The sequence below is a fragment of the Molothrus aeneus genome, chromosome 1 (genome assembly GCF_037042795.1).
Source record: "Molothrus aeneus isolate 106 chromosome 1, BPBGC_Maene_1.0, whole genome shotgun sequence".
Lineage (NCBI taxonomy): Eukaryota > Metazoa > Chordata > Aves > Passeriformes > Icteridae > Molothrus > Molothrus aeneus.
The window spans coordinates 133,524,674-133,539,773 of record NC_089646.1 but is presented as its reverse complement, the minus strand read 5'-3'; the positions used below and the strand labels follow the sequence as shown (position 1 = coordinate 133,539,773).

General features: G+C 37.9%; 1 protein-coding gene across 1 annotated transcript in view; it reads left to right on the top strand.

The window, feature by feature from the left end:
- Positions 1-15,100, top strand: part of SLC26A7 (solute carrier family 26 member 7) — a 71,635-nt gene that overhangs the window by 26,962 nt on the left and 29,573 nt on the right. Inside the window, exons 5-8 of the mRNA XM_066547906.1 lie at positions 7,862-8,014; positions 9,381-9,463; positions 11,001-11,148; positions 13,184-13,297. Of these exons, the coding sequence (XP_066404003.1) occupies positions 7,862-8,014; positions 9,381-9,463; positions 11,001-11,148; positions 13,184-13,297 (498 nt within the window). The remainder of the gene's footprint in view (positions 1-7,861; positions 8,015-9,380; positions 9,464-11,000; positions 11,149-13,183; positions 13,298-15,100) is intronic.

The window sequence follows — 15,100 nt, the reverse complement described above, 5'->3', positions numbered from 1 at the left end:
GAGAAGGAGAGCTCAGAGCTCAGAAGAGCTCAGAAGGCCTCACTTAGGACTGTTGTGTGCAGGGTCACAAGGTGATTTGCTTTAGTCATCAGTTGGTTTCCACCCTGGCCATAACCCACGCTGGCAACTACTGGAGTTTCCAAAACATTTGAAAATTGTTTCCAAAACTTCGGCAACAATGGTGCTGTTCTACTTGGGCTCCAGCTGAGGCAGGGAATGTTCCAAGGCTGTCAGGGGATGACTGACCACCCTTTGTTCCCCACCTCAGCCCCACAGTGGGTGTTGCTGTTACAGCACCTGATCTGCTCAGGGACACGTCCCCACCTGGCTGGTTTGGGCAGGGCCAGGAGGTGATGCCCCACCACCAGTGCCATGCTTACAGCCCTTGGAATGTACATATTTTTGGCCGATACCTTAAAGAGAAAAGCTGAATAATCTTATTATGTAGTCACAAACATATTCTTGATTATTATTATCTTAACTTATTCCAGCAAGCCCTGAGTTTCAGTGCTGTGAGCATAATCTCTTGGCATTATTAATGTTACAACAGTGCCTGTCAAAATGATATTTTGCTCATAATAAAACTGTATTTACTTGCTGAGGTGATATCTACATTGCACTGATAGTGAGACTTTATCTAGGCAGCCAATAAATTAGGACACCTTATTTAAAAGCACTGACTATGTCTTTGTGCCCTACTATGTGCTTTATTTTTTCCTATTATTTGGAAAATTTGTTAATGTGAAATCTTGATTAGAAGACGTTGCTTTTTAGAATGTTTTTTCATAGTATTTTATAAATTTGATAGCTTTTCATATGGATAATACATTTCTTAAGTTTTTTGCAGGAACAATTCATTAATGAAAATTAGGAGCATGTAGTAAGCACAAGTAATTTATCCATTTATGTTGTACAGATATACCTAAAAGTGTTATAGCTATTTTTATGAGTGATCAGTTGGCTTATTAGACTATTAAAAATGGTTCTTCTTTTTTTTTTCATTATTTAAAAACCTTTTCATAAATGATTCTTAATATAAAATGTGAAAAGTCTCCTTTTTGTGGCGTTTCCATGGAGACTATACTTACATATAGGAATATTGTCATCTTGTAGAGATGACTGGTGTTAAGTACTGCAGCCAAGGCATAATCAAAATACACATTATGAGCAATAATAAAGAACAGCAGTGATATGAAGAAATATTTCCACCTTGGTGTGCTGATGATATCATAAATGAGGTCATTCAAATGCTTTGAAAGAAATCTATTCCCTTATCCCTTGTATTTTTAATGCATTTGAAAAAAGTTCTTTGCCTTTCTCTTCTCTTTTGAAATCAACCCCCTTTGAAGATATTCCAGAGAAAAACTCCTGTTTTTTTTTAAGATACTGAATTGCTCTGTAAGTTGTGTGAAAGTAAATGACCAAAAAAAAAATCTACTCTGTCCAACTTGAAAGAATGATAAAAAAGGGGCAATTTTACTATTTAAATATTTTAATATTTCTGGTGTCTGTTCAGCCTTATGAATTGCCTTAAGAAGGTCCAATATCTCAATATCTCTGTCAAAAGTACCAGAGCTAGACTTAAGCAATATTTTTCTTCTGTGGTTGTAGTTTCATGTGAAAATTATATTAATTAGATATAAGGTATTTTGCACATGTATCTAGAGAGTGAAAGGCAACTTTGGCGTGTCTCTCTGGACACGTTCTTCACTTCAAATTCTCAAAATCCAGTGACTGGTTCTTTTGTTAAATTTTTTTTCTTTGTCCACTCCAAAACACCTCCCACTCACAAAACCAATTGCTTTGCCTCAGGCAGCCTTTGGGTTGGCAAAGCAAGAATAAGAATGTTTAATAAAGTGTGATAGGAGAGTTGCAAGCATAGCAAGGCAGTGAAATGAATTCTTTATAGCATGTGAGATCATGGTTAAATACATAGGAAGGAACTTTGCATATGGAGAGCAAATCTTGTACACTGGCCCTGAGCCAGTGTATTTCTGTGGTATTTCTGTGTTTACACACAGGTTATGTAACAATAAATTTTGTTTTCCCTGTACATAGTTTGTCACATTTCAATTGAACTCAATAGTGCAGCATTAGCTGGTATTTTGCAAATTGAAAAGGAAAAGTGAAGGTGAAAAAGAAAAACAGTGAGGGACTAATGCATGTGAGATCTAACTTTACAAGGGAAAAGTGTCATCAAGTTTTACTCAGCATCTGAAAATGAAAGAACATACTTGTACTTCCCCCTTATTTGTGTATATTTCTCTTTCCACATGTTTCTGAGAAAATAAAACACTGCAAAATGAGCTGTAATGTAAGAAACTTGCTTTGCAAAATGGGGTCTTCTGTGGCTGTGTTGCAAAATCCTTGTGTGGTTTTGCTGCAAATCTGAAAAAAAAAATCCAAACATTCGCATTCTGCTGTCAGTTCTTTCTTTTCACCCTTTTTTCCCCCAGCTACCTCTACAGTTTACTGTATTTACCTGTACATTTTCCCTCCAGTGTGACATATCTAAAAAACATGAGAATGAATTTTTTTTTAAATTGAAATTAATTACTCTTAAAATGTATTGTCTTAAATAACATGTTCCTTTAATTCCTTTGTTTGCTTCAGCCTTTATACATATTTTAGAGCTAATTTTTTGGGGCTTCACATAGGCATTAAAAAAAACAACTCAGAGCATTTCATCAGTACATCCAAAGACACACCCGTTCTAGAATATAAATCATTCCAATGTTCAATATCACCTCAAAACTGATGGTTTCCCATGAGAAAAGGAACATTGAGTGTCGGTATATATATGTGCAAAGCTCAAATAGTTTTTTTTTCACTTAGGTCAAAATTTGCATTGATTAGAAAAAAGTCCACTGATTGCTCATAATATTCTTACATAGGTTCTATTAAGAATATTTACACAAAACTAGCAATGAAATTAAAAACACAAGAGACAAACAGCTCAATTAATATATCATTGCTGATTTTTAAAATATTTTAAATTATAGAATGAAAAAGATTTAAAAAATATTTTAAATTATATAATGACAAAGATTGCTTCATACACTGCAATATCAAGATAAATTCTGCTGCATAATTTCCAAATTACATTTCTGATTAAAATATTTGTAAATACTTCTTTTGAATCAGATGCCAATGCTGTTGGAAGCTTGAGGTTTATGTATTTAGATTCAGGATTTGTAGTTTGATCTTGGATGAGTACAATAACTGACTGGACCGAATACAATGTAAAATTTAAAGAGATAAACAATGTACAGTTTAAAGAGATGTCTGTGGTATGTAATTACATTCCTGCTAAGAGCCACATGCTCTTTCTTTCTTGTGAAAGGGTCTCCTCATTTCACTGGTCATACCATGAATTGAGTGGTTTTAGGTTTTCAGAAAAGGATTACCCAGGAACCAACTAGTCAGAAGAGTGGAAGCTCCTTAGTCTAATGCAGTAATTAATTTAATACTAATGCATTATTCCAGAATTGTTTTGGTGTGCTACAGACACTTTGGGGATAGGGCTGTTTGGGCTACTGAATTTGAATGAGCTACAGAGTATTTATTGGTAGTTCCATTATTTTCATTTATTGGCTGATGTAGACTGCATACAGAAGGGTATGACTTCAAAGAAACACCAAAGGATGTACTAGGCAGTTCATATAAAGATTTTGTTGCAAAATCTGAAAAACCTATTGCAGAGGTTTACAAGGTTTGGCCATAAATTTTAAAAATTAAGTGGAAATGCCTTTTTTATTCAATTTGAAAGACAAAAATTCTTGAAGCCTGTATATATTTCTTCACTAAAATTTTATTTATTCACTCAGTATTTTGTCTCACTTTGTCTCAGAAAATTAGATTTGATGCCATGAATACAGATAGCTAATGCTGACACTTTAATAGCCAGCATTCATTTCAAAATAAATCCCATCTTTCTGACTTCAGCAAGTAGGAATCAAACAATTTCTTCCCTTTTCTTGCCTCTTCATTTTAGATCTAGCTCAGTCTTTGGTGAGTTTGTGGGCTCAGTTTTCAGATTGCCTCCTTTTGTGTTAATTAATCACAGCTTCTGTTTGGGCACGGAGCCAAGTCCTGTGCTCTCTTGAAAATGCATTCTTGGAAAATTATGGGTACAGATCTAGTCCCAAGCCACTCAAGACACAATCCACATATTTTCTGATTACAGTGGGGCAATATGTGGCTAAAAACTGTGGTTTAATTGCCATTCTTCAGATTTGAGACATATCTAGATCATATTACTTAACAAGTTGACTTTAAAACATTTTCCTGGTTTCTGAGAAATGTTTGTGCTGGGTAATATTGTGCATCCTTTATTGAAACTCCAAGGGCTACATTGGCTCTTTATGAGGAAAGTTACTTTTCTTAAACCATATTTAGGTTGGGTTTTTTTCCCTTTCTAGATTATGAAAATATCTTCAGAGAGAAAAAAATCAGGAAGTCATTTCAATTGACTCATTCTTCAATATGAGCATCACTTCTTTAATGAGTGACAGAATCAGAACAGTAGAAATAAATTCTATCATCATATTGACTACCTTTCTGCTAAAACAGAGTTTTTTCCTAAGATAATTTTTCTAGTATTTTTCCCTGTCCAATATAAATTTATGAATTTGACCTCCTGTCATGGTTTGACACTGGCACAATGCCAGTGCCCTCATGAAGATACCTTCTCTCTGGTTTCTGCTGTGAGATGTGACTAGGAATAAGCAAAGCAGGCTCTTACTTAGGGAAAAAGAACCAGAACTTTATTAACTACTCTACAACTACAGATAAAAAGGAACACACACACAGGGAAAATGAAAACTTCACAAGTGCATTTCCTCCTCCCCCCACCAAATTTCCAACACAATACATTTGGTTCTTCAAATCACCAACTCTCGGTCCAGCACCACTTTTTAGACAATCAATCCTCAGTTCATCAAGAGGAGAGGAGTCCTTCTTGTGCCATGGGCTTCCCCTGGAAACACAGCTGAAGCCTCGTGTGTTTCTGTGTCACTCGTGGCACTGCCTGGAGAACATCTGCCGTTGTGACCTCTTCCTTTTCATGTCCAGTGCTCTCACCACTGAACACGGACCAGAGCTGCTTCTAGGGTTGTCTTTTAAGGATGCTCTGTCCCGATCCAAAAAAGGCACAGTCTCTCCTTTGGGACACCTGTCCCCACAATCTCTCCTTTGGGACACCTGTCCCCCCCATATTTTTCACTCTCTGGGGCCGAGGGGCATCAACACTGAGCAGTCTCTGTATCACAAGGAACATGGGTCTGTCCATCTCTCTTTTGGGACACCTGTCCCCACAATCTCTCTTTTGGGACACTTGTCTCCCCCATATTTTCACCCCCTGGGGCCGAGGGGCATCAACACTGAACTCTCTTGGTTCTGAGGCTATTGCTTCTCTTTAGAATGTAGTTTTTGTATCACAAGGAACATGGTTCTATCTATGGCTATACAAAAAGAGTCTAGCAAAAGCTACTCCATCATCTCTTCTCACTAGGATTCTTCTCTATTCTTCTACTATCTCTCACTCGCCCAGACCTCTCTCACACTGGCCCATTTCCTTCCTCATCTTCCACTCTATCTTCTAGGAAAGGTCAATGTTCTGTAAAGTTCTCATTCTCCAAAAAGGGGTTAAAAGCTCCTACAAGCGGCCGGCTGAACCCCCCCCCCCCTTCTCCGTCCCAGCCGTGCTGCCGGCGCAGGCCCATGTTTATCAAGTCTCAAGGTTACAGTCCCAGGCAGCGGCTCTCCCTCTCTCTCTCTCTCTCTGTGTCTCTCAGGGGGGGCTGCCCGATGGCTCCCGGTGTCTCTCTCTCTCTCTTCCACCCTTCTACCCCGGGGCTCAGGCCTACCTCTCTCGGCCACATGGCTTTCCCCTCCCCCTGCCCAGCCAGCAGCTGGGCCGGGGGAGAGACCCGAACTCTTTCCCGCCAGAAACCCAAGAGGACCCTCCCAGGGGAGAGCTCTGCTTTTAACCCCGTGTTCTCAGAGGCGTGTCCATGTCCCAATGGCCAGGTTAAATGCCAATATTAAAGTCTGAATATCCATTGGCCAAAAACACAGCATCCCAAAAAACACATTTCCTGTCAAACCAACACACCTCCAAACTGTCAAAACTTGTTAGCATTTTACATGTATTTGAGAATAAGTTCTCTGGAGCAGAAAATTATTAATCTTTATTTTGACAAAACTACAAGTGTCACCTTTGATTTATTTTAGTGGTCGTCTTAGTCATTGCCAGAGAAAACACCTACTTTTTAATACTGCTATTATTATTTCAAGCTTCACTTGCTTTATTTTATTATCCTTTATGTTGGGGTTTAAAAAAAGTTATTTGTGATGGTGTCTAAATCTACATCCTAATCTTACCTTCTGTTCTCTCCATGGCTTATATTTCAGTATGCACAGTAGTTCCCAGAATTTAAATGCAGAACTCAAGGGACTGAGCCTATCTTGTTTTTTCTCTTACAGCTTTAGTAAACATGTGTATTGTATCCATTTTTATGGCTTGCTGTTCTTTCAGGCAATATTGCTTTTCTTCATGAGGTCCAAAAATAAATTTTGATGAGATCTCATGATTTCTTTATCAGGATAGATGGTCTCTCTAACTTTCTTCACCCCTTCTGTTTCAGCAAACTTGTAATTTTTTCATTGCTTTCTGTTAATGTACTACCATACTGATTTATGCCTTATTTCCTGAACCCACAAATTCAGCACACAGCAAAAATTACAGTTCACTGTGTCATCTGTGCTGGTGCAAAGGGAACTGCATTGTTCTGAGCCTGTTACTTACAAGATGGTATTAATCACCCAAGAGCTCTGTTTCTGCTCACCATTGGTCATTCTATTCCTGTTCTGTATTTCTGTTCTGCATGTTCCTTATAATTCAGCACCATATTTCCTTTATTCATCACAGATCCAACCACATTTTTCTAACCTGTTTTACAGCTGATTGCAGCACATATTAACTGCTGAAAAACTGAGCTCCATAGCTCTGGCCTGGGGTCCTCTTTCCCTCTTAACTCTGCAGTGAGTGGAAAAGGAACAAACAGGGCTAAGCAGATAACTTCAGTTGTTTAAATAACCAGTAGCATATGTATGCAAGCTTGGCAACTATTTAGTGTGTGCAGCACCTGGACCTGACCAAAGCATGCTCCATGGAGCACTGTGTAAGGGGCAAGGGCAACCAAAGGGGGGGCTGAGGATGCCCTGCTGAAATTACTCTGGGGAAAAGTTACCCTGGAAAAATGACCCACAGGCTGCAGAGGATGCCCTAAAGGGGATGCTCATCTTGAAGGTTCCTGTTGCATCTCTTCCCATCCAGCCACTACTACATTTTTCTTTCCCTTTTCTTTTTTTCTCTCCTTCTCTTTTCTCCTCTTTTCTGTCTTTTTTTTTTCTTTTTCAGAAATAACTTTCTATACTAGCATTGGTGGATGTTAAATACTATGGCCACTACAAATAAACCTTTGTGCAAGAAACTTTTCTCAACATTTTTATGCGACACTCATTTACCTCACTGGACTTAATGAGACTGAAAAAGGAAACATATCACATTTATTTGAATTTTATAACTTGCTTCTACTAATAGAAATTTGTACATTAATATATATGAATATTAATTGCATTTCTTTTTAAGTTTTCAAAAGTCCATAAGAGTGGTAAATTGATGATTTTCTTCTTTGTAAAATCTAAAATACAGGCCAAAAACTTGTCCAATGACTCAGCTCCTGCAGTATTGATTCAGGTCTCACTCATTATCTGTCTGAAGTTGTGAGAAGATGCCATGGCATGTGATCCAGAATATATTTTTTGATCTGTGATTGTTATTTGCTGTTCACTGTAGATTTATGCCTATGTGTTTGAGAATATCAGATCAGTTCAGTTGGAGGCATTACTTCTCTCCTTGCTGAGCATTGTGGTACTTGTTCTTGTTAAAGAACTGAATGAGAAATTTCACAGAAATATTAAAGTTGTTCTCCCCATCGATCTGCTTTTGGTAAGTACAAAATTATATATCAGGCTTTTTCTTACAAAGCTTTCAGTGGCTCAATCTGCTGAAGTTTGCTGTCTGTAGTTACCCACACCCACACCTGCCACTTATTAAACAGACAGCTGATTTTCATGGCTGTAAGTTAATTGTAAAAACAGGAAACAGTTTGGCTTAATAATTAAGAAAGAAATTACATAAGCTCCCAATTTGTATAATATTTTTCATATGTTTACTACTTTTTACATAATCACAAGAACACAAAGCCTAGAATGTTAAAGTATAAGAAGTTTCAAATAGAAAATAAAAAGTAACTGGCATATTGTAACTCCAAGCAAGTCTTGTGCTGGGTAGCTCTGCCTTAGATGTTGCTTGTGATTTATCTACAACAAAGTTAAATAGCTATGCTATTGCTTTCTGTCAATTTACTAACATGTCTTCTTTTAACAGTTTTTAGTTTTCTTTTAAGTAAATTAAAATTAGCAGTTGCATTATAAACCCCTGCTTTAAGGATTAAGCTGTAGTGAAATGATCAGCACCAGATCACCATTAGAAAGTTTCTGTTTTTCTCTAAACCTCTAAAAGAAAATGCAAAGTATGAAGGACAGCTCGTTTTCAGAGTGCATTACTGCAATTACTCTTCTGTTGCTGGAAAAAAAAATATTTACAAGGGCAAAATACTGGAAAAGGAGGTAGTGTGGTCCTGGTCTCAGTGTTACCTTCTTAAAAATATTGGATAAAACATACCAGCAAACTAAGGATTGCAGCCTGGAACCCTGTTCTATTGGGAATAGTGTGTTCTTCTCATTTGAAATACAGGAAATTAGTTTGAATCTCCTCAGGGTCAAACTTTATACTCCCTCTGTAAGATTTGTACCTGCTAGAGCATAAAAACAAGAGGCAAACACATCTTCTGCTGTGTTCTGTGCTGAAGAGAACACTGCTAGTCTGGATTAGATGTGCTCAGAGAACATCAGCTGGATCAGATTGTCAGGAACACCTAAATTATGAACTGCTTTAAGCTGCTTAGATGAATGGCAGTGCTCTGGGGCAGGTGCTGAACAGAGGGACTTTGAACACTGATTGCCAAGGTTCCCGAGGCTTTATAGAGAGCCATACAAAGCTCTTTCATTAACACAGAATGTACAAACTGCACTATAGTCTCACATCACTATTGTGTCCAAATCTTAGCTTCTTTTGACTCTCACACATTTGCAAAAAAAAAAAAAAAAAAAATCATGATAATACTTTCCTGTTTTACTGGATTGATCTAAGGATAAATGTATGAACAGTGCCATATGCTTAGGTATGGCAATAATAGAGACCATGTCAGAAGCAACAGAAATGTAACATCTTTTTCTGTTTGAATCAATAGATAATTGCTACATCCATTGCTTGCTACTATGCTGATATGGAATACGTCTACGGGATAGAAGTTGTGGGAAATATTCCTAAAGGGTAATGTGGGTTTATAGCTTGTGGCTTTTAAACACTTCTATTTCTGAGAACAGTCTCTGAAAAGGTCAAAGGAGTTTCTGAAATAAGAAATGGTAAAAATCTATTTTGTTTTTTTCTGTCTCCTGAAGCACTCTCTTACAACTCAATTCCATGTAAACAAGTTATATGTGCATAGATATCATCAAAAAATGCATCCCTATGCATTTTCATAGCTTTTTATTGCTTTGTGGAATAAAAAGTAGGTACTAAGTACTTTATGATGTATGATAGGATGGCAAGACGCTCTTTACAAGATTATTGCAACCTGCTTTTTGAGGGTTGGGTTATTATAGCAGAATATTCTCCACCCATATAGTAATTTTAGAAAATGCAGTTTCTGAGAAAATGTGAAAGATTTAATTATGCTTAATCTAGAAAAGAACATTTTTACTGTAGTTAATTATACACTTTCCTCCATGACCTTGAAAAGAAGGCAAAAAAATTTCAATATAATTTTCTAGAAAGAGAAATTAGATTAACTGTCAGAGAAAATGTTCACACACTACAGGTTGGTATGGAAGAGCACAGCTGTTGTGTACACTCCTGCTTGGATATAGAAGGGTTTCCCTAAATTTCACAAAGTACGAGTCCAAGAGAGCATGAGTGCATGTGTGGCAGCTTGCACTGAAAGAGATGAAATAAGGGACATTTCTGAGAAAGAATACAAAGAATACAGTTTCTAAGTATTTAGAGCATGCTATGAATCTGAGACTAAAACATGGCTAAGTGTGCCCCTTCTATGTGTAATGAACAAGTAAACTGTATTTGTGCAAATTTAATCAGGAATTTATTTTCTGTCTAACCTCATATATAGTGTTGAAAAACAGAAGCAGAGCCTGAATAATTCCTGCATATTTTTAGGAATTTATCCAAAATATCTAACTGCCTTGTCAGTGGAGAGCATCAGAAACTTTAAGAGCACAATTTGGTTTTCAGATGGTGTGATTTGTGCTCTGGAAAGACCAAAGTCTTTTCGAAGAGTTCAGAGACAATCTGTGGTGATTTGGTTCATAACTTGAGTAGTTTTATTACAATCCCCATTAGATGGAATAAATGTCTGTACTGTCAGTAACCGACGGGAATATAAAATTTTTAAAGATTTTAATTTAACTTTACAGGAAGGCCAACTATATTAAAAAAGGAGAAAACATACAGTAGTCTCTTCTCTGAACATTACAAAATTAGTGAATGGTTGCTAATTTTATTTATCAGTTGTGGAGTTATTTTATCAACATCTCTTTATAATTTCTCAAATTGAAGTTTTCAAATTGAATACTCCATCTGAAACTGTTTCATCTTCTACAAATTCTCTTCTGCTGTTCCCAACAGAGAGATCTTATTAATCTAAAATATTGCAAAATGTCACCTTACAAGTTTACAAGTAATACAAAAATTAGCTGTTCCTGCAGAGATAGTTTCTGTGGTATTCACATAAATTGCAGGTATATAGAGACTACGTATCAAGTTTTTCAAAAATTACTGTCTTTATTTCTTTCAGGTTGCCATCACCAAAAGCACCACCCATGAGTGTCCTGCCTGAAGTAGTCACTGAAGCTTTTGGAGTGGCACTGGTTGGTTATGTAGCCTCACTAGCTCTTGCTCAGGGCTCTGCTAAAAAGTTTAAATACACTGTGGATGACAACCAGGTAAAGCTCTATCTCCTTAGTGTCACTGAGCCTTGAAATCACCATTCAAGAAAAATGTTCTAGATGAATATCCAGCAGGAAAACTTATGTTCCATATAGCATCCTAACAGCTTCTAGTGTTTACAGTAACACCCAAGTTTTGTTTAAATTATCTCTGCAGAATGCCCTCATTGGTTGAACTGCTCTTTTGGGGAAGATCATCCTTCAGGACAATTTTGTAATGCTACATTCAGTGCAGCATTTGGGTATTAATGCATTTTTCACTGCTCTAAGATGAGACAGCTTCTCCTCTGGCAGTTGAGCTCTTATAGACAAGCTGTGATGTTAAATCAGCCACCATTAATGAAACAAAGCAATTCTGAAACAAAACCAGGTACTTATAGTCCCAGGACTTACCCAATGTTATAATAACAAATTATTTATTTATGCAAAGTAGAAGTCTCACCTGAAATAAAGGTTTATTTGTATCTAAGAAGCTGGGTGAGTTTAGAGAGTGCTGCCAGATTTACAGCCAAAGGAGATTTTTGTTCAGAGTTCCATTTTGTAGAGGACATGCTTAAATAAAAGTGGGCAGTCTCTACACTACCACAGTGCTTCTCATGGTGGGTGGGTAACTCCAAGCCTGCTACAAATCCATGGAGAAGCTAATTCAAGCACTGTGGGAAGAAAGGCTCAATTTCAGATAACTGGCACTAGTACTGTGTGATGAAAATGTTGCCTCCACCTTTATGTTAAGTGGTTTGGGATAAATGGCATAGGGTTGAATGAAGAACAGTTGTTTTGCAGCTGGAGGTCTATTTGAACACCTTATCTTGACAGGCTGGTCTTGCTACATCAGGTCCTGCCCTTTACAACTTGTATGCCATTGGAAAACACAGTGGGAACGTTCTTGGCTATACAGGTCTCTAAAATATTTCTCAGTTTGAATACATTGGGCCATGAATTTCCATTGATGCTTCAGAGCCATCTATGGAGCAGAGGGAGAATGCTTTGAGCTTAGTGCAGCTCAGACTTCAGGGAGACACACTGCTTTGTTTCAAGGCACTCCATGGAATGCAGCAACCTCTGTGTCCTTCTGCACTTTTGGAAGTCTTGTACCTTACACAGGTTCATTACTGAAGTCTTGGAAACTGTCTATGTCCACATCAAATAATGGATCACAAGAGCAAAACCTCCATGAGAGGAGATCAGTGAGGTGGTGTGGCTGTACTGCCTTCAAGGACAGGCATAGTGCGGGGCACAGGGGCCCGTGGGGGTGTGAGGCTGCAGGGTGAGCTTTAAGGGAGTGCTGCTCTGTGCTGTGAACACAAACTCATGAGCTGCTGTTTTCCTGGCTGGATACAGCACCATTTTCCTACACATTTTCCTCAGCAGACCAACTTGCTCCTTAAAGTCTGTGATGCTGGGTGGCCATGGTGGAACACTTCCTTAGAAAACACTGCTCTTAGGCTGCACATACACAGTGGCTTCTCCACCTTTTCTTCTATGAATCCTTTGTTCAGACATGGCTGCATTTTGACTGTGAACAAACATCAAATACATTTGTGATGAAGGGCAGCGTGCATAAAGTATGGCTACCACACCATTACACTTTCACTAAAACATGCTCTAAAGGAAAAGAAATCAGTGGCCATCTTCTTCCAGTGAGCCATGCACCAGAAATGATCTGGACAGTTTCCAGACACCAGTACTTGGGGCTCTGGCCAGTTAAAAAGCAGACATGGATCAAGATGTAAATATTTTGGTTGAACTTAATCTTCAAAGCTTAACAATAGCATTTATTCTGGGAACAAAATGTCCCTCCTGTTTTTGATGAATCTGGTTCAACAGCTCTATCATGCAAATTAGTTCTGAGTTGGGAGAAGATCTATTCTGTTGGGAAACCCTTTGTCATGTACCTGTGGGATTTTTTCCCTCAAAAATATGTCCATCCTTTATTATTGCGAATATTTGCATAGGGGACTCCTTTGTTGGCAAGAGGCATTGAAATGACAGCACAATAGGAAAAAACATCTTCTATTTAACAACTTTGCAGGAATTTTTGGCTCATGGCCTCAGCAACGTGATTCCTTCATTTTTCTTTTGCATACCAAGTGCTGCAGCGATGGGACGGACGGCACTTTTATACAGCACGGGCGCCAAAACACAGGTAATGAGTTTCAAAAACACAGGCTGTGAAAAACACAGGCTTAGAGTGAAGTATGTCAGAGAATTAAAGCTGTGATTCTGCTCACTGCAATTTGTACTGATTTATCCATTGTATTTCCCTAGCCTCCCTTTTCCTCTTTCCTGGGTATGCCTCTGCCCTGTCATTTTTAACAATCTGCATGAAATTGCATCTGATCAGTGATGTCTTCCTAGGAAAGATAATGGTTCCATTTATTAATTTTTACCTGTTTCATTCAATATGACATATAAGGTCTGTGGCAGCAAGGAAGTTAGGAGTTGTATTTTCAGACTGCAGGAAACTGCATAAAAGCCCTTTAAGTTTATGTGAATTTGTCAGCATTGTAACAAAAGTGCCCTCTAATGGTGTTTAATGGATTGAATGCTACAGTCTAAACCGAAGTTTAGGAAAAAAAATCACATTTCATTTATCTGATTTAATTTATCTTCTATCTGATTTCCAAAATAAAATGAAAGTAACCTTTAGAGCTGTTTGTTAAAAAAACACAAGTAATCTCCCAGCTTCTGCCTTGTGACATGGTGTGCTTGTCCTATCCCTCAGTGTACACTGAGCCCACAGAGATGACATTTAGATTTTTGAGGATGTTTGTTGCTATTTCCTACTGAGGAAACTAAACTCACAAGCTGTTGTTACAGTAGCTCAGGAAAGAGGGGACTGTAGTTGCTGAGAATGATAACTGTGACCCTGTCAGCCTGTCATCTGTCCAAAATGTGCTTGGGAACAGGAGAGGTGGCAAACCACCTGGGGCACCCCCACAGCATTGCCTCTTCCTCTGAAACTCGTGGGCCCTTCAGGGGCAGCCTGCCAGATCAACGTCATGTCCTTTGCTATTCTCCCAGGAAACAAGTGACAGGACAAGAGGAAACACCAACAGGCTGATCCAGGGAAGGTTTAGATTAGATATCAGGAAACTTTTCTTCACAGAAAGGGTTGTAAAGCATTGGAATAGACTGTCCAGAGTAATGGCAGACTCACCATCCTGGGAAGTTTTCAGACATTGTGTGAATGTGGCACTTGAGGACATGGTTTAATGGTGAACATGGTGGTGGTGCTGGGTTGATGGTTGAACTTGATGACCTTAAAGGTCTCTTAACCTTAACAGTTCTACGATTCAATGATTCTAATTTCATTTTATAGCTGTTTCTCTTGCCTTGTCTTGTATAAAGGACATTAGCTGCAAGGAAAAAGTTCATGAGGGACAAGAATAAATACAATCCATAGGTAGTTTCTCCTCAACCATGCCTTGCAATTATTTCCCATGCAGATGCCACAATATTAAGGAATTATACAGGACTTTACTCCAATAATCTACATGTTAAATAATTGCTAATTAGCCCACAGAGTACTTTGAACTCACTTAATCATAATGCATAATCTAACAAATAATAATCTTGAAAAGTATTTATATGAAAATATTTAGCTACCACTTGGCTATTAGTTATTTCATGTATTTTAATTGAATTTTATGTCATACAATGAGCTGTCATCCTCACAGACATTCTCTTCTGTAATCTGTTAATGTCCTGAATGTACAATTTACAGTTGTACTGCATCATTCTGGCTTTTCCATGGGAGATTTGAGGTAACATGTAGACCTATAACCTTGAGGCATATGGGGTACTTGAGCACCCTGGCTCTGGTACATGAAGGGAAGGACCCTGATAAAAGGTTATTCTATACATGAAATGGAAAAAGAAACCACTATAATTGATTTCAAGGCAGCAAATACACAATAAAACCCTGCTTAGTTTACCCATTGGTTTC